The sequence below is a fragment of the Hippocampus comes genome, unplaced genomic scaffold (assembly GCF_001891065.2).
Source record: "Hippocampus comes isolate QL1 unplaced genomic scaffold, H_comes_QL1_v1.1 scaffold194, whole genome shotgun sequence".
NCBI classification, from domain to species: domain Eukaryota; kingdom Metazoa; phylum Chordata; class Actinopteri; order Syngnathiformes; family Syngnathidae; genus Hippocampus; species Hippocampus comes.
The window spans coordinates 697,518-721,676 of NW_017805828.1; the positions used below are offsets into that span (position 1 = coordinate 697,518).

Below are 24,159 nucleotides of genomic sequence, written 5' to 3' on the forward strand. Positions count from 1 at the left end.
AATATAATATATAAAATATCCACACATTTATTTTTTGCCCTGTTAATTCTTCCAACAATTAAAATGGGAATTGCAGGCAGAACATGTGACCCTTTTCAAATACTTTTTCTCGTTTTTGTTGAACTTTAGAACAAAGAGTAAAATTGTCCACCAATGGCCCCCTCACCATCCCTGATGTAAATCGTAGCAGGGTCGGCGGGGGCAATCAATTAATCAATCAATGAATTTATTTATTCATTTATGTTTGCGAGGAAGCAGGATATGGAATATCCTGCACCTTGGCTTGAGCGTCGTTCCTAATATTTTGTCGGCCTTCTGGCAGAAATCATCTACAGCTGGGTGTTCAACGAGTTCCCGTCCTTCGTGGCCGAGGACAGCCGCCGCTTCATCTCGCAGACGACGGGCAATCTCTACGTGTCCAAGGTGCAGCCGTCGGATGTGGGCAGCTACATCTGCCTGCTCAAGAACACGGCCACCAACACCCGCGTGCTCAGCCCGCCCACGCCGCTCACACTCAGGACAGATGGTGAGACTTTTCGTCTGCTTTTATCGTCCTCCTACAGCTCCGACTGGCACGCATGTTTATACTTGTCTATTTCCAATTGCTCAACTCAAGGACAACTGCGTTTGTTTGAATGGAAAGATGTTGAAGGGTATTATAACGGGCAGCACGGTGGGCAACGGGTTAGCACATCCGCCTCACAGTACAGAGGTGCAGGGTTTGATTGTTTTGAGGTGTGGAGTTTGCATGTTTTCACCGTGCCTGTGTGGGTTTTCTCCGGGTACTCCGGTGTCCTCCCACATTCCAAAAACCTGCATGGTAGGTTGATCGATCGCACTAAATTGTCCAGAGGGTGTGATTGTGAGCGTGGATGATTGTTTGTCTATGTGTGCCCTGCGATTGGCTGGCAACCAGTTCAGGGTGTAGTGCATTTACTGAACTAGCTATAGCTAGCTATCATGTATATTGCACGTAAAAATAGTATTGATAATAAGCAATAAGCACAATAATTTTGGACTGATATATTGGACAAAATACACGTGCGATCTATTTTACCACCCAAAAAAGAAAAACAATTTATTAATAATCATGAAAATAAAGGATGTCCACTCGGCGCTTGTACGCTTGTTATTTGTAAGCAGGCTTGGTTGATGTGGCACGCAAGTTATGTTAGCGTCACGGTGGCGGCATGTGTAGTATGGCGTTGTCGTCGGCATGCCGCGTTGTGGGGGCATTGTGGCTTCCGAGTGGGCTTCTTGTGGCTCTTTAAAAGCGCCCCCTCCAGGGGCCAAGAAGTTGCACGTGTGTTACATTCAACCTGCGGGCTCCCGAAGCCTCACGTGGGAGCGTCGGCGTCCATCAGGCCGCCGCGCGGGAGCCCGCCAAGGTTCCGACGCGGTCCCCTGCGATGGAGCTAAAGGGCCTTCATGCCTCGGGAGCAGAACCGCGACGTCAGCTCGCATCTTCGTTCCGTGATGACATTATTAAATGATGACATTATTGGATGGCCTCCAGCAAAAAGTGGAATTCTTTAACCTTTGACAAAACGATCCGCCGTGGCTTGGCTTCGGTGTTAAACATGTAGATGCAGAGCTCCTGTATATGTCTGACCTGTTAAGACTATTTACTGAATGCGCCATCTTCCTTCTGCAGCAAACATGACACGGGCAAGGTTTCCAAATGAAAATCCATGAAGCCAAAGAAACCCTCCCCCCAACGCCCCCACCTCATATTACACTCCCCCACCCGTCCCCCAATCCCTTTGGTGGCCTCATGCAGCCTGCTGCCATATTGCGCGTCCTACTTTTAAAATGGTGAAAATTGCATTGGCACACCTCACGACAGACGGGCCCAAATGTTGGCGCGCCGGTCACGGGTGGCGACCAATCGCACACCGCAATCTGTGTCTCGCTAAAAGTGATTACACAGGATACGCTCCAAAGCTACCTGTGTGTGTGCGCGCAAATGCGTGTGTGTGTGTGTGTGTGTGTGTGTGTGTGTGTGTGCACCTCACAGTTGCCAGCCGTAACCGAGGCTCTTAATCAAAAGAAGTATCTGGGCTCCATTCCGGCCCGCTGGACGCCATTGATCGTCAGCTCACATCCAGCAGGGTGTGTCAACAGACCTTATCTTTGCAACACGTCCGATACCTGCACATATGTCACTTGTGTATGATGCTTAAAAAAAAAAAAAAAAAAGGTAAAGTACAGATTCTGGAATTTATTCCAATACAAAAGTAAAATTTAATTTTTTTCGATACCCATTTTGATAACATGGCACCATGAGGAATAAAAGCGTCGCCTGGGCTCAACTTTTACACAATACGCATGGGCGTATATTCTTTATCCTCTCTGTAAAACGATTACTGCAGCTTACTTCATTCAGAGTAGTTGTTAAAATGTCATGTCATGGATGTATGGATAGCTAGATAGATTTTTTTTTTTTTTTTTTTTTTTTTTTTTTAAACAAGAACGCCAGCAGCGATTGTCATTCCACCTGAATGCAAATCAAGTGAAAGCCCGTACACTTGGAAGCCCAATTACGCGAACAATGTCATCAGTACAGAAACTATAGGGCAATACTCAAATCATGCCTTTTCATAATTTGCTTCATTTCAAAGTAGAACAAAGTAACAGAGGAGAAGAAAGCATTTCGACCTTGTTCAATCTCACCGCAGATGTTAAAGTGCCGCCCGCAATGACGGCTGGTAATGTTCTGGGCTCAGACATGCTTCTCGCATTATTTCTTTTATATTCGATGAAGGCTGAGGCTTAGAGATTGAATTTATGTGGTTTTTAAAAAATATGACAGAGGCAAGAAATGAAACATTGCAAATTCAATACTTATTACTTTGGGGCCATGAATATGCAGAACGAAATGAGTAATTTTATCGTTGTGTGGAAAGATACACGGGGTGTCATTTGGTGCACAATAAAAGTAGGGATGGGCGAATAGCATAACCAGGTTTGGGTATTGGGCATTTCCCCGGTTATTCGAAAGTATCGGGCTCTCATGGAGACGGCCGATACCAGCCATCGATACTCAAGCAAATAAAGTACTTGGTGCGAAACTGCCGCAGTTTGAGGCACCGGCGAATCATCATCTGCGGCAGAGAGGCCGGATTTTTGTTCACCATATTTCCAGTCCTAATTTTATGACTTCAAAAGCAAAAGAAAAAGCCGAATGCACACTAAAGCAGTTGAGGCGTACAGTGCCGCAACATCTTGTTAATCCCGAATTGTGTAACATCGTCAACCGACCACAGTAAAATTTAAGAAAAAGCACAACATTTGCTGCTGTGATAGACATCTCCTGAATTGTGAGACCTCGAAAGTTGAAAAAGAAAGACAAAACGTTGTCTGATGCGTTAAGTTCATTGGTTTCAAATATTTTTGCTCGGAACGTCCCTGACAGTTGGCCACTGATTTTATGATTTAAAATCTGAAGTCAGAATGTGCGCTCCGGGAAAGCGGCAATCCATCATTGCCAACAGCCCCTCAAAATTTCAAATTTTGTCCTGTTTGTCTTTGTGGAATCCACTTCTTGACAATCTCGCCATGTTTTTGTGGTTCCACCAACAATACATTGCAATAATACATTGCAGTACAGTGTGTGTAGAGCCTTAAAACCTGGTAGAGGAGTACAGTTTCTCTGTTGCAGTTCATCAGTGGATGTGTTGCGTTTCATCGATTGGTGTAATTTTATGTGTGCCGGTCCATTTTAGTCACCATCGGCACAAAAGCGCAAGTAGGAGGGCAGAGGGAAAAAATGTGAATAAACGAACTTGTCACGAGGTAATCGTAAATACAAACAACTGTTTGTTGTTGCTTTGATCCAAATTAGCCGCTAGCAGTATGCCACGACGTGATCGTGAATGGGTATTAATGGCCGCCTCAAGAGCGAAACAAATAAACAAAAGGAAGCCGGGTCCTCTTGTGCGAGTGGAGGAGGCGCGCCATTAGTCATGTCGCCACTTAGCTGGACTGATAGCACCTTATCGCCTGGCCACGCGGATTGTCGAGCAGATTGGTGATCCCGGCCTACATTCGCACATTGTGTTAGTACATCATCTTAATGGCGTGTTCTTTGGCGATCATTTAACACGGCTAACTCAGCTCAGCGTTAATGTGCTCCCCCTGCGAGAAAAAAAAAAAAGCGAGAGCATGTGCAGAGAGTCGTTAACCTTCTTAAAACAAAACAGCAGGCACAAAAGGATGGAGTGGAGATCAAGAAGTATTCTCTTTTACTTTACAACGCTGTCGCCGCCCACGTTTAATAAAGTGTAAAGCAGGTAGAAATGGATGGTTGAAAGATCAGGCAGATGGTGCGCTCAATGTGGACGTGAGCTGCACATCTTTTGAGTTTGTGATGTCACGTAACCATGAATCTGCTTTACGGAATCATTGTAAACACGATGGAGAAAAAGAAGAGCGGCTTCAATTTAAAGGAGCCGTAAAGTGCTTGTTTTTGTTTCCAATTTAAAACAGGTCCCAGGTGTCTTAAACTCTGAGTTTGCGGTGTAAAAAGTGTTAGCGAGCCTCACTTCACTTCACCAAATGATAAATAGTTTCAGCGAATGCATCTCTAGCTTCGACAAAATAGCAGCGTGAGCAATGCCAAGCTAGCATTAGCCACGACTGCTACATTGGCAGCATGATTCATTCGCCTCATGTACCGGACACCTATTTACAACTCTTTATCTGTAATTCAGTTTTGACAAGGTAAAGGGTGTAATTTACAATTTGCAAAAATAGACATGGTGGAAATTTAACATGGTCATTGTGGCTTTGCTGATGCTGAGATGAATGGCACGCATGTGATAGCATTAGCATGCCATACGGGTGACGTTAGCTAGCAGGCTAGCCGTTCTGTTTTTACTCAACATCAACCCGACCAAACTTTTTGAACACACCTGTGAGAATTTTTGGCTCCCTGTCTGCACTTTTAGAAGAATTACTCAGATGCCTATTGTTGACAAATATGATGAAATGGTGTGCACTCAGTACAAACGGCATTCTGAAAGGGCAAGCTCACTACACAGGACTGATAACGTGGATAGGGAGTGATTCCGAACACACCCCAAATCTTATGAACCACGCTTTCTCTTCCTTAACCTTTTCCAGGTGTCATGGGTGAATACGAGCCCAAAATTGAGGTGCACTTCCCCACCTCCGTGCTGGCTGCCAGGGGCGTCACAGTCAGACTGGAGTGCTTCGCGTTGGGCAAGTAAGTCAAAAAGGACATATTGCCTCGGATATTTGCTGCGTCAGCTGATCATATTTGGAAAAAAAACAGCGGCGCGGCTCGTTACAGCTCAGTTAATATTCCCAGTGTTCTCCTGTCCTCTTGAAACGTCTTTATTCCATTACATGACTTCTTCAGGCAGGATGTTATGAGAGTGGGGAGAAGTGTGTGTGTGTGTGTGTGTGTGTTTGATGGTTGTTGGATCCACCCTAAGGGATCAGGCCTAATGTATGCGTGTGTGTTTCCTTGCTCTGTGTTGAATGAATGAACGGAGCGGGACAAGGTTATATCGGCGCAGAAAATAAATGACATTGTAATAGTCGTCTGCCAGGAGGGAGAGTCCATAGAGAGTGCATTCCAAAAGCACTTAGCACACTTACTAAAGTTAGCGGCGCAGTAGCTGTCGCAAATGCTGAAAAAGTTATTTCTACCTCCTCCTGGGAGGCCACGTTTGTGCGGGCCAAGGATTGTTGGTTTTGTATTACAGCAACATGGTTTCTGTTTTTTTTTTTTTTTTTTTTTTTTTGATACATCGGTTATGTCCCCATTCAATTTCGCTGAAAGCAATGAGGCCTCATGAGCGTTTCGCTGAAAAGGTGTAACATTTATATTAACACCGAAGAGTAGTTAAAAAAAATGACAAGATGTAATTGCGAAAATATAATTACAACTATTACCAGTATTAATGTTACACTGATAATGTTCTCATTCAAAAATGTGTTTTGTTTTGGGGGGTTTTTGGGTGACATTTAATAAAACTCAACCATTTAATCCAAATTTGCTGAGGACAAAAGAGTCGCAGCTATTGGGGGGGGGAAAATATTTTGATATATTTTGGACATTATTCCTTCATGTCAAATTGCAAAGTGGGAATATTACAGGTGAATATGATGTCATTTTAGAATATAGATGAAAACATTTAAAATTCACATCAAATTTAAACACTCACTATATGTATTCACAGTCAGTATTTGTTACCTTACCATTTGCTACGGACAGTCCAATTAAACATGTATCTATTTCAAACTCAAATCCAATTTTTCTTTTTTTTTTTTTGTCTAGATCTTTTAAAATTTGGTCCCCTTGTCTCCAGAAGTTGACTTAATTCACCGGCGACAAATTTAAGACTTGGCAGACGTCTGAATTGAAGACAAAAACTAAGATTTATTGTTCATTTTACAACACTTAAACAAACAAACAAAAGCATGCCGCGACACATTTTCAATCTTCTTCGGAGAAAAGTGATTTGCTTTTGTGCAAAAATGATCTTGCATCACACACTCCATTATGTTTATAATTAGTCAGCATGAATTATTCATGGCTGTCTGTCATCCAGTGTCTCTAATCTAAAATAAATCACTGAAAACCTCGTCGCCGTTTACCTAGATTCCAATCAGCGTCGCTCATTATGCCGAGTTACTTCCCAAACGTCGCAACGCTGGGGACTGCAAATTCGACCGGAAAGAAGACCAACAGCAGCTGTGCATGGCTCTCTCCTCAATAAACTCAATTCTGCTTGATAACCGTCCATCCGGAAGCCTTTCCCAGTGAGTTGAGACGGATGACTTTTCAATGCGGACTCTGTAGGAGGCGACGGTCCCGAGAATAGCGTCGGGAATGAAATCAGGGACGCCTTTCTGTTTTCCTCTTGATCCCAACGGACACTGGCAATCAGAGTGCAAAGACGGTGACCGTGATTGGCGTTATTAGTCTTTGTCGTTGTTGGTGTGTTCAAGAGCAAAACTGTTGGCCACGGAATATAAACGAGCCCACCACTACGTTTCACGCTGGGCGGTGTTCCTGATTCTGAGATTTCATTAAACCCTGAGCAGGTTCAAGACACCATGTGCCGGATGTAGCAAAGCAGCCCCAGAACACAACCCAGCCTTCTCCGTGTTTCAAGTTTTCTGACACTCGGCCGCACATTTCAAGCCAGTTTCTGAACACGAAACGGAGTAGCAAATGAATGCAAAGACGGATGTATCAAAGTTGAAACGCCAACAAAAAAATGGCATTGGTTCAGACACTCCCCACTTCCTTGCACTTGTGCCCCGAAACGTTTTGGATACTTTCACCCAAATTGCCGTACAGCAGCCCACTCACTTTTTAGTTTAACTGACCCCAAGGGGAATCAAACTCGACAAATCCTGGCAGCTGCTCGTTCAGCCTCGGGGGGAGGGGGCGCCAGAACGGCAAGGGCCTTTGCGTTCAGCAGCGGGCGGGAGTTGGACTGCCTTATTATAACAGCGGGCTGCGCTCTTGAGGCGGCCGTTTAATGTGTCTGAGAGACGGATGTTTTTGGAAGAAGAAAAAAATCCAGTGGCGGGTAGACAATATGAGGATCTTAATCAAGTGAATCAAAGTCATCGTTCACTGGCAGCCTAGCATGGAGTCGATGGCGAGCCTTAATCATGGAGCAATTCCGAAGGTAGGTAGGCGCAGCGATTGTGCGGAATGCTAATTGGGATGTCATCTGCGCAGGAATAAATGAAGTGAATAAATAAAGTGGACCACCTTAAGGGTCTTGGACACTTTCCTCCGGTCTTTAGCAGAGACTTATTAGTTTAATTGACTTCAACAAGAGTACACATTGCTAACAGCTCATCCCTTGGGTTAAACACCCAAACATCACGCTTGATTCCAGCCCGAATCCTTAACTCCAACCTTGGTCCGAACCCCTAACTGTCAACCTTAATAAAATCCTCCCCTCTAAACCAAACCTCAAACTAACACCGTAATCCTAACCCCGAACCCTGAAGGGCCCCCAACAAAGATTTAGGGTTTACCCAATCCTAATTCCGAATTTAATTCCATAATCAGCCTTCACCATGACTGATTATGGTTAATTTGTACACTATCCTCCGAACCTCAACTCCTGAAACCATACTCGAATCCAAACCTCTCGACCAGGCATGTCCCCCGCGCCCCCTCATCAGTGAACAGAAATATTCTGACGAGACGAAAGTCTGACATTTTGGAGGGTGTGTGGTTAATGATGCCAACTGTCAGAGGTCGTGGAGGCAGTGCGATGGACTGGTCCTGCTTTGCTCATTCAGAACATGGACAACTTGTTGTGATTAATGAAACGATGAATTTTGCTGTCTGATTGAAATCCTGCGGGCAAATATCCAGACATCATTTTGTGCCCTCAAGCTCAAACACTCTTGACTCTGGACTTAAATCCATTTGAGATGTCGTAGTAGGACTTTACGCAAGCAATTCATGCTTAAAAAAACCCCTGAGTTGAAACAAAATTCCTCCACCATGAAGCAAAAAAGCTCAATTATTTCGGCCAAGGGTGGCACGACTACTTTTTTTTTTTTTGCTTTGGGGGAAATTAATTTTGGTGATTAATTTTTTCCCCTAAATAAATACAATCAACGTCATTTAGAAACTGTATGTTGTCACTTCTCATAGTCCAGTGCCCACAATCACCTGGAGGAAGATCAACGGCAATATACCGAAAAAGGCTCGACTACGCAAGTCTCAGGCCGTCTTGGAGATCCCCAACATCCAGCTAGAGGACTCGGGAGCGTACGAGTGCAAAGCCGAGAACCAGAGGGGAGGGACCGCTTTCAAGGGACATCTGCAGGTCTACAGTAAGTCTTGAGCGTGGTCTTTGTTTGTTTGTTTGTTTGTTTTTTGGGGGTATAGGATCATCTTGATGTTGTAATCCAACTTGTTTTTGTTTTATCACTGGGTTTTTTTTTTCTTCAGTTTTTTTCATGTCCAGTTTTTGCAGTGTCGCCATTCCTCGACCGAAACACATGACTGACATTTGTGTCAATCATCCTATCATTTGAGTTTCGTGATGGGATGAGCTCTGTCAATAATCATCACCTGGAACACGTCAGTTAAACTGCTGCCCATTTTCCGGAAATCCACACGACGCAAACCCCGGTTATCGTCACCGTGCCAAAGGCCGCGGTGTATTCCCGCAATAAAATTGGGCCGAGCCCTCCTGTAAAGCCCGATTAATGTTTCTCATGAACTCCTCGAGGAAACGCCTGGGCAGTTGCCAACAATATTTTCTTGACTGATGGTAGGATTTATTTTTAGCTACAAGCCTAGAAGAGACCGGTGTCGAGAAAACTGTAATTATAGATAAGAAAACATCGCTAATGACCACAGCAAATTAGCTGGCACTTTTATTTTAGAACGTGGGTGGGCAAACTTTTACGCTCAAGGGTCACATCGCATTTTTAAAATGAACAGATGGGTTCGGCTTTATTTTTAGATAAAGTTGGGGGGAAAAAAAAGCCTCCGTTGTGTATGTAGAAAATGTTTGTATTTTTTAGTTTATAAAATAGTTTCTATCCAAAAAAAACGTTTGGATAAGAGAGGTTTAATTTTCATTATTTAAGGTCAGCTGTATATGGAAATTGCGCATCTTATTGAAATGTATTTGATTATTTTTCACTACTTTGATGCATGTATCCAAATAGTCTTGGTGTGTGGATTGCCTGACCTCCCATCAAGTGTGAAATTACACAACCAAGTAAATATTTTCTCATCTGCATAGTTCTGAAGGTGTCAGTGAGCAACCGCCTTCCGATTTAGAAAAATAAAACGTTGGATGTCCTTGTGATTCCGGGAAGACTCTGAGCCTCGACGTTGTGATTGATGTGTTTTTTTTCAGCCATGATTTGGCAGCTAGGCTGGGTGAAGATCTGGCATTTTCAATTTGGAGCTGAAGTCATGGAGACAAATTTTGAGCTGGTAGAAAGTGTCAGTGTTTCTGTCGACAAATGCAATTTGGCGGCTTGGTGATGAAGTGCTGCATCCAGGAGTGAAAATAATCCGCTTTTTTTTTCTTCAAATGTATGTTTGTTTTTATATTTTGACCAAAGAATGTCAAAAACCTTTTACGAAGTCAACTTGCAACTGTTTTCAATTCTGAAAAACATGCACTGCATGTCTGCTTTAAGACTTTTCTTTCGGAAAATGCAACCGATCGGCACGTCGCATTCGTTGTTTTGCCTGCGATCATGAAAGGAGCGCCACCCAATTCCAGGCGTGCCGCAGACACAAGGCCAACATAATGGGAGTGCCGCAGCCTTGGCGAGGTGCGCAACCAAGGTCCCCGCAATGCCGCCTTGATTCGGTTGACAACACAAGGAGAAAAGGAGCCCCAGCTTGTTGAGGCTAAAAGTAATTTCCTTGAGGTCATCCGATACTTTGGGCTTTCATTGTGAATTGGACATTCCTGGCCATCAAGAAGCAATCAAGCCACAACATTGTGTGTTGCCGAAATTGCAGTGTATGCACGGAACAGACAACAATGGTAACAGTGGCAACCCGGAATTGCATTAGTGGCCATGAAAAGCTACAAATCTAATGGAGTAATCACAGGGGCCTCATAAGAACATGGAGAAACTATAGAGAGGGTCAGATCACCAGGAAATTGAAATCCCCCCCCCCCCACCCCAATTATTCTCAACAAATGAATTGCCTTTTTGGCAATTCATACAACTGAGCAATTTTTGTCAGGACACAAAGTATATTGGGGAAGTTGTCAAGCCCCCCCCCTATCTAATCAGGGCAGGGCATTTTTACCAATTGACGCGTCTATCCTAACAGCATGCATGAAAAATAAAAAATCCAATGTCTAACATTGAAGTGGAAGTCAGCCATTTTGGGCGAGTACCAGGGCTCGTCCTTTGATGAACTCCTACTCGGGAGTTGACCTAAATGTCCAAGCCGGATGTGCAATGTGAAATTTTGTTTTAGCGACGGCGCAGAAGATTCGTCTTGGATGCGTGCATCTTTAATTTTCTTTGAATTCATTTACATCCCTTTCATTTCTGTAGATTAGCCTTCGTGGTTTGTGCATTATTAACATAACTGAGGAAAAAGTTTAATACAAAAAAAAAAAAAAGGCCTTGTAAGATTAAACTGAAAGATGGAACGGGCGGGCTGGCGGTGGTTGCTCGCTTCTTGGTGGCTGATTAATATTCTCGCTCCCACGCAAGACGAACGATCCGACTCCAGCGAAAGGTCCTTGTAAATTTTAGAATCTCATGAATACACGTTCACGTATTGAAAAATGCAGTCGGCAGATAGACAGAGACTTCCAGATGAAAAGGAGAGCGCATCAAGCGTACATTTCTGACAGCTTTCGAGAAGGACGTTGCGGTGTAAAAGCAGAGTCGCAGGAAAGATCATGTACGGGCTGAACATTTCTAGATTTTAAAACATAAGCGCTGAATTTCGAATGATATGAATGATTTAATTGTAAAAAATGTAAAATGTAGTTTTAGTGTACAATTTCCAAGTTAATGCTGTGATGGCAAAAAAACTAAAACAAACACTAAAACAACAAATAAACAAAACAAAGCTTTTTCAAAAATTAAAAACTAACCTGCTCTAAAAAAAAAAAAAAAAAACTTCTTCAAGCAATTTAATCCGTGTTGTATGTTGAACATAAGCAAAATGTCAGCGCAAGAAGTCAACACCCGCACCGGATGTAGACCGCACGGGACGTTTCAGTGATTATATTTATTATTTTTCCTCCTCCTCTTTCTCACTTTCACGCTTTCTTTCAGTGCTGCCGCAGTGGGTGCGAATGATTAATGACACTCAGCTGGATAGTGGAGAGAAGCTCCAGTGGGAGTGCAAGGCCACGGGGAGGCCCCGGCCTACCTATCGCTGGCTGCGTAACGGTTTGCCCTTGACGTCCCAGGTACAAGCACCTTGCCTCTTCTGCTTTTTGCTTAAAGAACCGCAAGAAAGAAAAAAAAAAACCACCTCAGAGTGCCGAATGTCGTCATGAATCATCATCAACTCCCCACTTTTTCTTCTCGTTCCAGGGTCGAATGGAGATCGTGAACGGCGAGCTCTCTATTAACAAGCTGCAGCCCGTGGACTCGGGAATGTACCAGTGTGTGGCGGAAAATAAGTACGGCGCCATTTACTCCAACGCCGAACTCAAGATTTTGGGTAAACACTTCTTTGCTTTATGACACACCTTTTAAAACTTTGGACCATGACATCATCATGTACTTCCAGGAATGTAAACAAACTCTTCCATGCCATTTGGGCAAAGCCGAGTCAACAGCAAATTTTAATCAGAGATGGCTTTATGTGTCCATAGATGTATTTTTGACGCTCTATCTTCACTTTTTCAACAAATTAGATTAAATTTGATTAGTTGCTAGCTAGATTATTAGCTAGCTAGCTATCGAGCTAGCTTGCTATCGAGCTATCTAGCTATCTAACTAGATAGATAGCTAGCTAGACAGCTAGTATGTATATTTAAATTATAATTAACCTGTTCATATCGAATTACTTTCTTCCCCCCCATTACATTTTGACTGCGATTTTAAAAAAAGGTGCCATCTGATTTAAAAAAAAAAAACAATAATAATAATAATAATAATAATAATGAATCAGACTGACTACTACTCTCTTTGCTCAAGCAATTACAAGTACTTGGAGCATTTCTTTTTACTTTTTTTTTGAATATAAAGTAACAGTAGTCTTACCTGACTTCGCTTTCTGGCTATTCTGCCCATCTCTGTATATTTCAGAGTCTATAAATAAAACCTTTCATTAAATACAGAAGTTGAGTCAGTAATGCTACTTTTATCATATCATAGAAAAAACGACTTGCAGATGTAGTTTGGCAGTGTGGAAAACTAAAAGAAAGCTGTGAGGTTTCCGTGGGAAGGAGTCTAATGAGCCCCTTAGCATGGGTTAAGCGTTTTTTATTCAATTATTTTTTTTCTCATAAAAGCAAAGGACGACATCACAGTGACCCCAGATGCCCCATGCGACTTTGATTCGGCGTCCACATGAGCGCAACACGCGTTCACTTGCAACTTGAAGGCCGACTGGCGCTCGGCGGCCACGAGGCTTCGCTTAGGCTGTCCTCTTGCGCCGTGTGTTGATGCGCCATTTTCTCCTTGTCATCTTCTATCGTGGAACGCAGCTGGTGACACCCGTTCCCCTTTTGCGTTGCCCCGAGGGATGCTTTGATTTACTGTCAGCGTGGCATGCCCTTTTCAGAAGGGGAATCTGTGACTTTTGGGAGAATCAAAAGTCCCTTTTTGGGTCGTTGGTTTTTTTCTTTCCATCAAAATCTTGACTCTAAACCGGGCACGCACTACCAAATTTTAACATCTTAACTGAATTCTGAAATGTGAGAAACTCCACACATAACAAGGAAAGTCTGCGAATGTCTCTAGTGTAGTGCTTCTCAAACCAGGGTCCCCGGGCTCTATTTTGGGGCGCCACTAAATAATTGGCTGTAATTGATTGTCGTATCAGGGTCCCCACTCCCCTATTTAAGAAGGACTGTGCTAACCATATTTTACTTCAAACACTTTTCATTAAAAAATAAATAAAAATCTCAATAAGGTACAATAACTTGGTCTTGATTTTTTATATGATGTTAGTTTGGCCTCAAATAAGAAACACCAGCATTCTATGGCTGTGTAGCATTTTTTTACACATTAATAGTTTTTTTAGGCTCTGTTTACTTAATTTAAGAAATATTGCCAAACCAGATTCGCCTCTTCTATGGTCAGATAATTTGCTTTAAATTATGCCATATCTTTCACTTTTTTTTTTTTAAACATGCTTTTCAGTGTCAGACTATGAGGGCATCCATGGGAACATTTTCTTCCCTGTAAAAAGTCTCTGGACCCAAAAAGTTTGGAGGGTAAATAATGCTCAGTGCTTGACTGGTGGGAATGACTCCGGGTTAATGACTTGCTTTTCATATCAACTGTGTCACACTGTTCAGAAGATGAGCAAAACTTGAATGAAACTTTAACAAGACCTGACGAGGGTGCCTAATATTTCTAATCCGGTGATGCCCTCGTACAAACCTCAGGACTGATTACGTGGTTAATAACGGCCCGCGGGCGAGCGACCAGCTGAGGCACCGCGGGCCGCATAAGCGTGGGGCCGTGAGGCCGATTGGTGGCGAGTGGTGGCTGACGCCACCAGCAGCCGAGCGCGCTCCTACTCTGACGAAGACACACAAATACCAGCGTCTGCCGCTGCGGCCCGGAAGGCGGCAGTTGTGTGGCGGGGCCGGGGTCAGCCTTGAGCTACGGCTCGGATTGGATTGTCATTGTGCGTGATGTCACTTGGAAAGACTCACTCAGAATCTGAATAATGCTGGCTGACAAAGCCTCGCAGCCTGGAGAAGGCCTTGATGTGTATTACAGATGATGATGATGATCATCATGACGATGCCCCACTTCATTTCTTGTGTACATAACAAGGTCATAATAATTTGGGGATTTTTCATTGTAGTTATTTTTTTATTTCATTTTGACCTTGTTTTTTTTTAATGCAGTTTTAGATTCAGATTTTATTAGAGCAGGTTCATTACTTTGAATTACTATTTTTTTGTTTTGTTTGAGTTTGAGTTTTTAATCAGTTTTCAGAAGTAGTAGTTTATTTATTTATTTTTGTAATAAAAATGTGTGTTATTTGTTGAGAGGTAGTAGTCATGATAACCAGAAAGTGGCCGAGACCCTGTTTCTACTTCATGCTCTTTTGTCCTCGTCGCAGCGTCGGCGCCCGTCTTCGTGCCCAATCCGGTGCGAGTCATCGCCACGCTGGGCAAGGACGCTTTCATCGAGTGCAAACCTCGGGCGTCGCCCAAGCCGCGGGTCACGTGGAGGCGAGCGGACCGGAGGATACAGCCCAGTAAAAGGTAGACCGCAAATGCATAGTCAAGGATTGCACACAAATACAAAAATGAAACCACTCTCAAGGAGCATGGAAGAGACGTGAACACTCGCCAACTCGACTGACTCCATGCGTTTGACATCCTTACGAGGCCACGCCCCCTTTTCAAGGCACACCAACATGCAAACATCCTATAGTCGGGGTCCTGTGTGACCGTTCCGGCCATTTAGTACGTGGCCACTTCAAGTCTGGATTAGTTTTTCATCTGGTAAAAGGCGGTTTGAGTGATTGATTTGACATGAATGCTGAAAGTCACATCTAAATCCATCAGCACTTTGGTTTTTAAAGACCGTGACTCCAGGTGTTTAAAGCGCGTTCATTTTGGGTCGTTTTAAGGGGGCCGTAACTGAGTAATCGAATTTCGATTTCCCGCAAAAGGGCAACATTGATTCCGTATCATTATAGAATTGTAAATGACACTGTAGCTTGTGCTTTGTGACTTCCCACCGCCGCTGTGCAGCACATTACACGGCTAGACCGACCAATAATTGTTTACTGACTGTTTTAATAGCAACATCTGAGAGTTCCACTCTTGCATGCTTAAAAAGCATCAAAGTTTATTTTCATTTCCCTGGGTTGAAATATCCACAAAGTCGTGAAAAGTTTGCCTCCCGCTATATTTTTTTTACGTCGTTATTTTTTTCAAGCGTTCTCCCCGCGGCGAAGGCCCTTAGGAGGCGTACAGGTTTTATTAGCGTGACTCAAATGAAGTGTCAGTGTGAAACAAAACATCTTTGCTAGACCCCCCCCCACCCCCCCCCAATTCCCTCTTGGAGCCCATGATTGCATTTGGAGCTCTCGCGCATTTTGAGGCGTCATCCTTTCACCAGGAGCATCCGTCGGGCTCTGTCACTCAAATTGAGCGACGTTGTAAGAATCTGTATCCGTCAGCGCCCGGACCTTTTATGTTTAGCCTCCAAGATTGCGCATGGCTTAATGATCAAAATCCTCGGGAGTGTCACCGCTACCGTGTCCAAGTTCCTTTGATGCGGTCATTTAAAGAGAAATATTTCATCTGTTAAAAAAAAAAAAAAAGTGTGAAGAGGGAATTGAGCTGTTGTTTGAACTCGGCGTCGCTGCTGAAGGATGGCTTTTGGCTTGGCAGAGTGTGCGGGCCCATAAAATGATGATTAATGACTCGGGCTCAACGGAACCCGATAAAGTCTCAGAGGCATTCGTCAAAGCTGCAAATCTATTTTTCTGTGGCAGCCGCGGGAAAAAGTTGTACCTGCGATCGGGCTCTTATCTGACCTGAGATAAAGTCAAGTGCTCTGGGAGCGGAAAACTACGGTGGCCGATAGGGAGCAAATGCAAAAAAATAAAATAAAAATACGCACACATACGTGCAAAGTACACCAACTCAAAAACGACGGCAAGAACAAAATGATGCAAGTTCACGCCACTAAATGCACATTTGCCAGGCCACCGTTTTTTTTTTTTTTGGGCGGGGGGTATTTGTTTTTTTCAAAGGAAAAAAAAAATTGAGCGAAGTCCTTTTTTGAGATGGCGCTTGGTGCAAAAGAATTTAGGAACGACCGCGCCTGAGAATAGCGTTGATGTCAAAGTTGCCCGGACGTTGCCGATTGACCGAGGACGAATCCATCGGCTCCCGTCACTCTGTTGGGACGAAATGAATCGGCGAAAGGTCAGCGCTGATTCAGCATCTGATAATGGCGATTCCTATCTCGAAACAAAAGCGGCGTTCAAGTGTTGACCCGGGCGGATCGTGGCAAAGATTTTGTGACATTGGCCTTTGTGGAGTGGCGAGGTTTATGGACGGCAGGGCCATCGTTCTTTTTCGGGGTGAATCGAAAATGCCTGCGCGTTTATCTGCCATTGACAGCTGTCCCGACTTAATGAAGGTGCGTAATTAACATGGATTTCCGCTAATGTTAAGCCTTTTGTTGCTTAAACACAAGGTGTTAATCCCGTTTTGTTTTGTTTTTGCGGACAATGATCAGTATGGGGCTTTTTTTTTTTTTTGTCCTTCGAGCACAAGTGCCGGTTCAGTGTAGCCATTAATTCGTCACCATTATTGGCGAGTGCCATCCATCCATTTTCTACGCCCTGGGACCGTTTGCCGGTCAATCACAGGGCACATATAGACAAACAAATGTCCACATTGAAATTGACCAAGACATTGAGTCTTCGGCACATGACGTGAGAAAACATGGGAAGCAAACCTGGATCCCTTTGACTGTAAATCAGACAATCTCAGCACGTGCCTCACCATGCCACCATTGCTTCATGCTTTTGACTAAATAATAATCATAATAATCATAAATCAGCACTGGATTTGCCACCCCCCCCCCCCCACCATTTACCATAAAAAAAAACTGTTTATAATACGCACCTGAAACAGGCGGTCAAAACCGATATGATGGTGTGACAAACCGTTTTGCATTTCGTGCGTACACATTATACCTACTTTGTAGCTACTTAATATACCAGGTGGGTATGAGCAACATTTTAAATAACTGTCTAATAGAAAAATCGCTTTTTCGAGGCAATTACAAAGACCTTTTAAGTTACTCACGGATTTTCGCCATTTGTGGCAGGGCTCAGCACCTAACACCGTATATCGTGAGTGATTTCGACATGTTTAACCGTGAACGGTGCCACAGTTATAATAGGCCCTCTGAGCGCAAGCATGATGAAATGACACCTATGCCTTATTTCATATGTAAAGAAGACTTCAATCCCGTCGTCGCGTTATCGTTTTCAAATAGGTCAGTTCTATATTGTGATTCTTTGCTTTAGATGTGCCTGTGCTCGGCTCGATTTGCATGTCCCGGGTAGGCACTGGTCCCCGTCTTGTCCTCTGTGTGTCAACGTCCTTGTGAGGTAGGGGTTGCGGGGCGCGCGTGAATTTTCCTAATGCCCTTGTTTGAAAAATGTCTCCTGGCTGCAGATTGCCTCGTGAATTGTTCTTGTCAAGATTCGGTCATGCCTTCCGGGCTTCCTCTTTGCCAATTTCAATCAGCTTTGATGAAGGTGGGGGGGAGGGGGGGGTAGATTTAAATGCCAAACAATATTAATTTATTTGAATGGCATCGACGCCTCAGAAGCCTTAAATAGATGACGAGGATGGGAGGGGAGCTAACATAATAGATGTTGTCCTCCAAGGTGGGAGTAATTCACATGTGCAAGTCATAAGGAAGTCACAAGTCTTAACCTTCAAGTTTGAAACAAGTCCCCAGATACTGTTGCAAAAAAAAAAAAAAAAATCAACAGCCAACTCGACCAACTAAATTTCTGATGAGCTAGCCACGCTATCACAGTCACAAATCTAACCATTCGAACCACATATTTCAACTTAAAGCAAGGGTAGTTTGCGCGCAAGCTTCGAATGCTAAGCTAGCATTAGCCCTCTAATCAAGTCCATTTTAGCCTTGGCTGCTATGTTGGCTGCATGAGAGACTTACTTGTATACGAGTTTTACCAGAACACGTACAGTGTAGCCATCACAGGTAACACAATTTATAAGTCACACAAAATTATTTGGTAGACGTACACAAAATTGTATAGCATTTTACTACTTGAAATAAATCACGTTCAATGAACTTTGTACCTTTTTTGATTTCATCTAACCAAAACGAATTAACATCAATAAAAGCAACCTTCGAAATTAGCATCCAAACAGCTGCCTACAATCTGTAGTAGTACATTTAATGTATGTGTAGAGCTTCGCCACTTGCGATTAGCGTTAGCATTTTTCTAAACGCCAGTCAGCTTCATTTTCAACTCATTTTATCACAGTAAAATATGGTACAACATAACAAAACAGTGTTCAACACTTCTAGGACTCTGATTGGTTTTAACCAAATTTCTTTAACAAGACATCATTAAGATAAAACTTCTAATTATAGCATATTAACATTGATGCTGAAAAATATTTCTTTTTGGAGAAGATAAAGAAAAAAACTCCTGTCAGTTCTATTCTCGGTCTCTTGTGTTGCTCCACCATTTGTGTTTCAACACCCATTGTCTGTAAAACAGCTACTATCGATGCTTAGCATGTCAGGAGAGTTTCGTCCGTCTCCATTCTCCAGCAAGCGTTGCATTTGCCGCATCCTTCAGCGGCTACTTACGAGTCCCGGCATGTTCACCTGTTTGTTTTTCCTGTCGATTACACTCGGCGTCTCCCCCCAGAGTACGCGGTGATGAAACGTAAGACTCGCTTTTGACAGCCTTTGTCAGGCCAATTTATGAGTGTAATGCTCCTCTGTAAGTTGATTTAAAAAAAAAAAAAAACTACTGTGAAATAAGGCAATTGTGTTCTTTAAAAAGAATCATCCCTCGCCCCCCCTGCCGAATTGATAGTCAGGCGACGAATGTGCCGCTTTTGTTCTCGACCTCAAAAGCAAAAAGCAGTTGAAGTCAAAGTGTCGTTTGCTGTTTTTTTTGTTGTTTTTTGTTTTCCTGACTAAAACGTTCTTAGCGTTGTCTCTATCTCGAGGAACATCTGCGCTTTAAACCCTCCGGAGATGCTAGACGACTGATAGCGTTGCCTGGAGGTCAGCCTCATTAACATATTTAAATTGCTCATTGATCTGCACTGAAAGACTTTGATGTCAACGTTTCGTCATTGGAAGCGGCGCTATAAATACACAAACATTGCAGTGAAGTTTGCAACCAAAAGTACACAGGCCACAACGTCCTGGCAAGAACTTCAGTTATTTTGCGTGACACGGGTAGATGCTGTGATCATCCCCATATCCGCTTTGATTTTGATTCATTCTTTGCCTTATGAGGGGCCTCAAAATGCTTCACCATTCGCCGTTTGTTGCAAGCAGACTTCCATCCTGGTGGAAATGGAGCATTCTAGGCATCTTCTAATTTAGGATGGCGGGCGTAGCCGAGGTCAAAGTAACAATGTCTGCGTTTCATCCCAAATGGATTGTCAGGAGTGGTATGCGGGCTCCCCCTAGTGGTGTGGGAAAGAATAACTGAATTAAGGTTAACTGTGAAAATATATTTCCGGTTCTTATTTAACTTGTGTGTGAAATAAACAGGGGCAACGAGTTATCGGTGATCAAATTAATCAATTATTTTGACAATAGGTTAATTGTTGGAGACCTTCTTTAATGTAAAATTGAATCACTGAATCATCATGCACTGTCAGTTTGTAACAATGTCCGTTTTTTGAGTGAACGGATGGAAATAAAAGTGTTTTTTTTTTTTAATCCAATAATGGACAGAAGAATCTATTTTCTAAAATATTTTTTTGTTTCAACCCTAGTGCATTACATATTAATTGAATCAGTAGGTCTTTATTTTCCTGGAATTAAATGCAGCTTAAATGCTCTAACTTTGCATAATGTGTACCATGGGTAATATTATGTTCTGCCATCAGAGTCTATCACTTAGTAGCACCGGCTTGAAAGTTTGAAAATATTCACCCCTGGCACCTGTTCACATGTAATTGGTTGGTTATCATAACAGGACATAGAAAAAAGTCTAAGGAGCCATTTCAGAAATAAGAAGTTTTGATGCAGCCATTTTGGATGAATTTCATGGATCCTATTTTGAGGAATATACCCAAATGGTCAAGGAGCAAAAAATAAATCAGCACTCATTGTTACTTTTTGCCAATCACAACAGTAATTCAACTCTTCTGTTGGTAGTCGTTAAAATCTTCCCACCATAGCCATTGTGATGATCGTTTTTGCCATGCTGCAGGATGATGCTGTTGAGGAACAACACTCTGAGGATCGTCAACGCCAGCCGAGCGGACGAAGGCGGCTACGTGTGCCGGGCCGAGAATCAGCTGGGCTGGGCCGAGATGACGGCCACGCTGTGGGTGAAAGGTAAGTGATGCCCCAGGCGCCCGTCATTGCCTGTCACATTCAGGGCAAAGTAGGGCAAGTGCCCCACCACGTCCAGCAATCGGCTTTTTTTACCTTCACACTCAACTCAACTGTATATATAGAGCACTTTAAAGGAACCACTGCTGCATACAAAGTGCTGTACATGGAGCAAAAATAATTTGTACAATAAAACCACAAATTAATAACAAAGACAGTAGAATGTCCTTCAGACAGGATCAAATTGGCCTTAATGAGAAAGCATCTTTTTTGCTCAGCGGTACATAGCTCTGACAGTCATCCACATTGCAGGGGAAAGAAATACAATGCTTTAACAAAACAGCAGAGGCCCCAGAATTGAACCCTGTGGAACACCACATGACAGTGGGGCAGTTTGTGACTCAGAGCAACCAAGGCTAACACAAAAGGTTCCGTCAGCTAAATAGGACCTAAACCATTCAAGGGCGCTGCCGCCAATGCCCACCAGGTCCTGCACACGAGCCAACAGAATACTGTGATCCACTGTATGAGGTCACAGCCAAAACGGGGCGGTCCGTCTGAGGTGACAGTGCAGCAGCTTTGTGCTTGCAGAGGCCATGCGCTTGGAGCTGAGCCCGAGCCGCGTGGAGGTGACGGTGGGCGAGAGCGTGGTGCTCAGCTGCAAGGCCACGCACGACACCACGCTGGACGTCGCCTTCCAGTGGATGTTCGACCACAAGCCAATCAGCTTCCAGCAGGGAGGCGGCGGCCACTTTGAGTACATCCAGACAGTCCGAGCCAAAGTAAGCAGTGACTTTTGATCCTTTTTTTTGGATCATATTTTTGATTTATATTATTTTGTAACTGTAGTTTTCATTTTGTATATTTTTATAGTATATTATATTTTGATTGTTTATATATTTTGAATGATTTTTTTTTCAAGCAAGTTGTAAGTCATAAACTCTTGCCAATCACAACAAATGTTGGGATATGCCCCCCCCCTCCACCCCACTAATCATACTAAAAAATATATCATTTTCTCTTGGAATGAGAATTTGCATCTTTTTTTTCAAAGCAGGTTGAAATAAATGGAAACAATTTTATTAATGTTGATTGAAGTGTCATCGTGTTCATGATGATAAATCTTGAAATATGCCGAAGATGGGAGAGAACGAATAAACATCCGACACCGAGTCTTTTCCAATTTTTTGGCAAGCAAGTCATAAAAATGGCAACTCAAGTCTGACTCGAGTCAAGTCATACGACTCAAATATTTTATCAAGCCGATCCAATCCTTTTTTGCTTTGGCGCAATATTTCAAAAACTTTTATCAGATGTGATGGTGTAGTCACAGACTGTCCCAAAAAAACGTTTGTTTGATAATTGTGGGAATGAAAATGCATTCAAATGTACAAAATAGTGAAATTTATCTTGCCGGGCATCCATAAACATCTGATCCTACAAATCAACCCTGGTGGGAGCTCGACTTGCCTTGCTTGATTTTTGTATTTTTTATTTTTTTATTTTATTTTTTGGTTTTTTTTGCACTACAGTACCGCGGGACTTGCTTGAAACGTGAAAGTTACCAGAGACTTTCTTAGAACTTGCACATACAGTATGTAACTTATTCGCACCTCCGGTGCCAAGCACGAAATGCAGGAGCCATGTTTTTCAAGTCACATCTGTCCTGACAAGCCGTCGTCTCGCCACTGAACGACATTGAGCAGCAGCTCCCTGTTGGCGGTGGAGGCACGCTCTGCAATTTTAATCGGGATCGATGCTAAGCAGCCGTGCAAGGAGGCCGCCTGGGTTTGCAGCCTACGGCGCTTCTCATTTCCCAGAGCAAAAAGGAAAAAAAAGAAAAAAAAAAGCTAAAGCCCAGGAAGGAGCGGCTGAATTTAACAGGAATCTTTTTTTCTTTTTTTTTTTTTTCCCCCTTTTTAGCCGCTTGAGCTTCGAGATGTAAAGCAATTGCACGGTTTCCTTTCAAGTGCATTCTGGATCCTTCTCATGTCTGCCTTGTATGTCTTTGCAGCAGTCGTCCACGGTGGATTTGATGATTAGGAGCATTTTGCTGAAGCATGCTGGGAAGTACGGCTGCAGGGCCCAAACCAGCGCCGACACCATGAGCGCAGAGTCGGAACTTCTTGTTCGAGGTGAGCTTGTTTGAAGTCGCGTTGGAGACCGAAAAAAATCGCATTACCGCGACGACAAGAATGCAGCCGTAGAATGCCGTGAATGATGCTGTCACGTTACGACAACCAAGTCAGAAGCTCTCACCAGAAAATGAATTGTAAAGGGGGGGGGGCGGGGGGGTAGTGAGAGAGTATCATGAGAATGAGAGTGAACAAGGAAATAATCATTTCATACCAAAACAAGCAAATGTTGAATGTGCGTTTCCAATAATTGTGCTTTCATTTTTTTTTTTTCATCGTGTACCTCATACTTTTTTTTTTCTTTAATTACTATTTTTTTCATCAACATTGTAATCTTTAAACCCCGCTAACATCTTGTCACAACATCATCTCGGCTTTCCGTATGAAATGATGATGTTCACTTTTTAATTGAAGCGAGTCTGCGCAGATTGCAGCGCGAGGGGCCGGCTGCCCGCCTGTGCACAGACTCGGTCTTAAGCGGAGCTGACAGGGCCTGTCATCCAGCGCCAAGTAAATTGGGTTTGCTCTTTGCTGGATGACTGGACCCGCTCTTAATTTCATATCCCCCAGATTGTTGACGCCGCAAAGAGAAGGGACCGTTTAGGATTGCTACCTGTGTCTTGAAACTTTTGGTGAGGAACATGCTTGTTTTCATCGGCAGGCATTAGTGATTTTGTTGCTGTATTTATGCGCATTTTTCATCTGTGCTTGACTTTCATACAGTTGAATTTCATTTTCTTTTTTCCACCAACTTTTCAAAATGACAGGATTTTAATTCAAAGCAACAACACTTTTGATTATTTTTTTCTTTTTTTTTAATTATTTTAAACAGTTGCCAGGCGCTTTAATAATATGTCTGCTTTCGCCAGAATATTCGTTGAGCAAAATTTTTTCAAGCTCATTCGTATTAAAAAAGAAAAGTTGAGGCAACTGACTGAGTTTAGCGACGGCTCTTAACTTGAGACCTTGAAAGCTTGGGCACTTGTACATTAACCACCGTATGACTAAACCAGCAATTAAAAAAAGTCCATCCCCCCCCCCATCCCCCGCCCCTTTTTAATACATTGATTGTGTCTATGTGATGACGGCACTGACGCTGGCTCCAGATTAGTTTTCCAAACTACAGCGTGCTGCATTCTGAGTGTTCTCATTTCCATTCGTCAGTGAGCCACTTTTACGGTAACCTTCCAAACGGGACACCTTGCTAGGGACACAGCACATTGCCTTTCATTGGAGAGAGCGCCAGCTGTTCACGCCCCCCCCCCCC

At 43.2% G+C, this 24,159-nt stretch overlaps 1 protein-coding gene across 1 annotated transcript in view; it reads left to right on the forward strand.

The window, feature by feature from the left end:
- cntn5 (contactin 5) overlaps positions 1–24,159 on the forward strand; it is an 80,741-nt gene that overhangs the window by 39,526 nt on the left and 17,056 nt on the right. Inside the window, exons 7-15 of the mRNA XM_019887392.1 lie at positions 323–526; positions 5,125–5,227; positions 8,663–8,844; positions 11,791–11,927; positions 12,055–12,184; positions 14,771–14,915; positions 20,633–20,760; positions 21,349–21,539; positions 22,772–22,892. Of these exons, the coding sequence (XP_019742951.1) occupies positions 323–526; positions 5,125–5,227; positions 8,663–8,844; positions 11,791–11,927; positions 12,055–12,184; positions 14,771–14,915; positions 20,633–20,760; positions 21,349–21,539; positions 22,772–22,892 (1,341 nt within the window). The remainder of the gene's footprint in view (positions 1–322; positions 527–5,124; positions 5,228–8,662; positions 8,845–11,790; positions 11,928–12,054; positions 12,185–14,770; positions 14,916–20,632; positions 20,761–21,348; positions 21,540–22,771; positions 22,893–24,159) is intronic.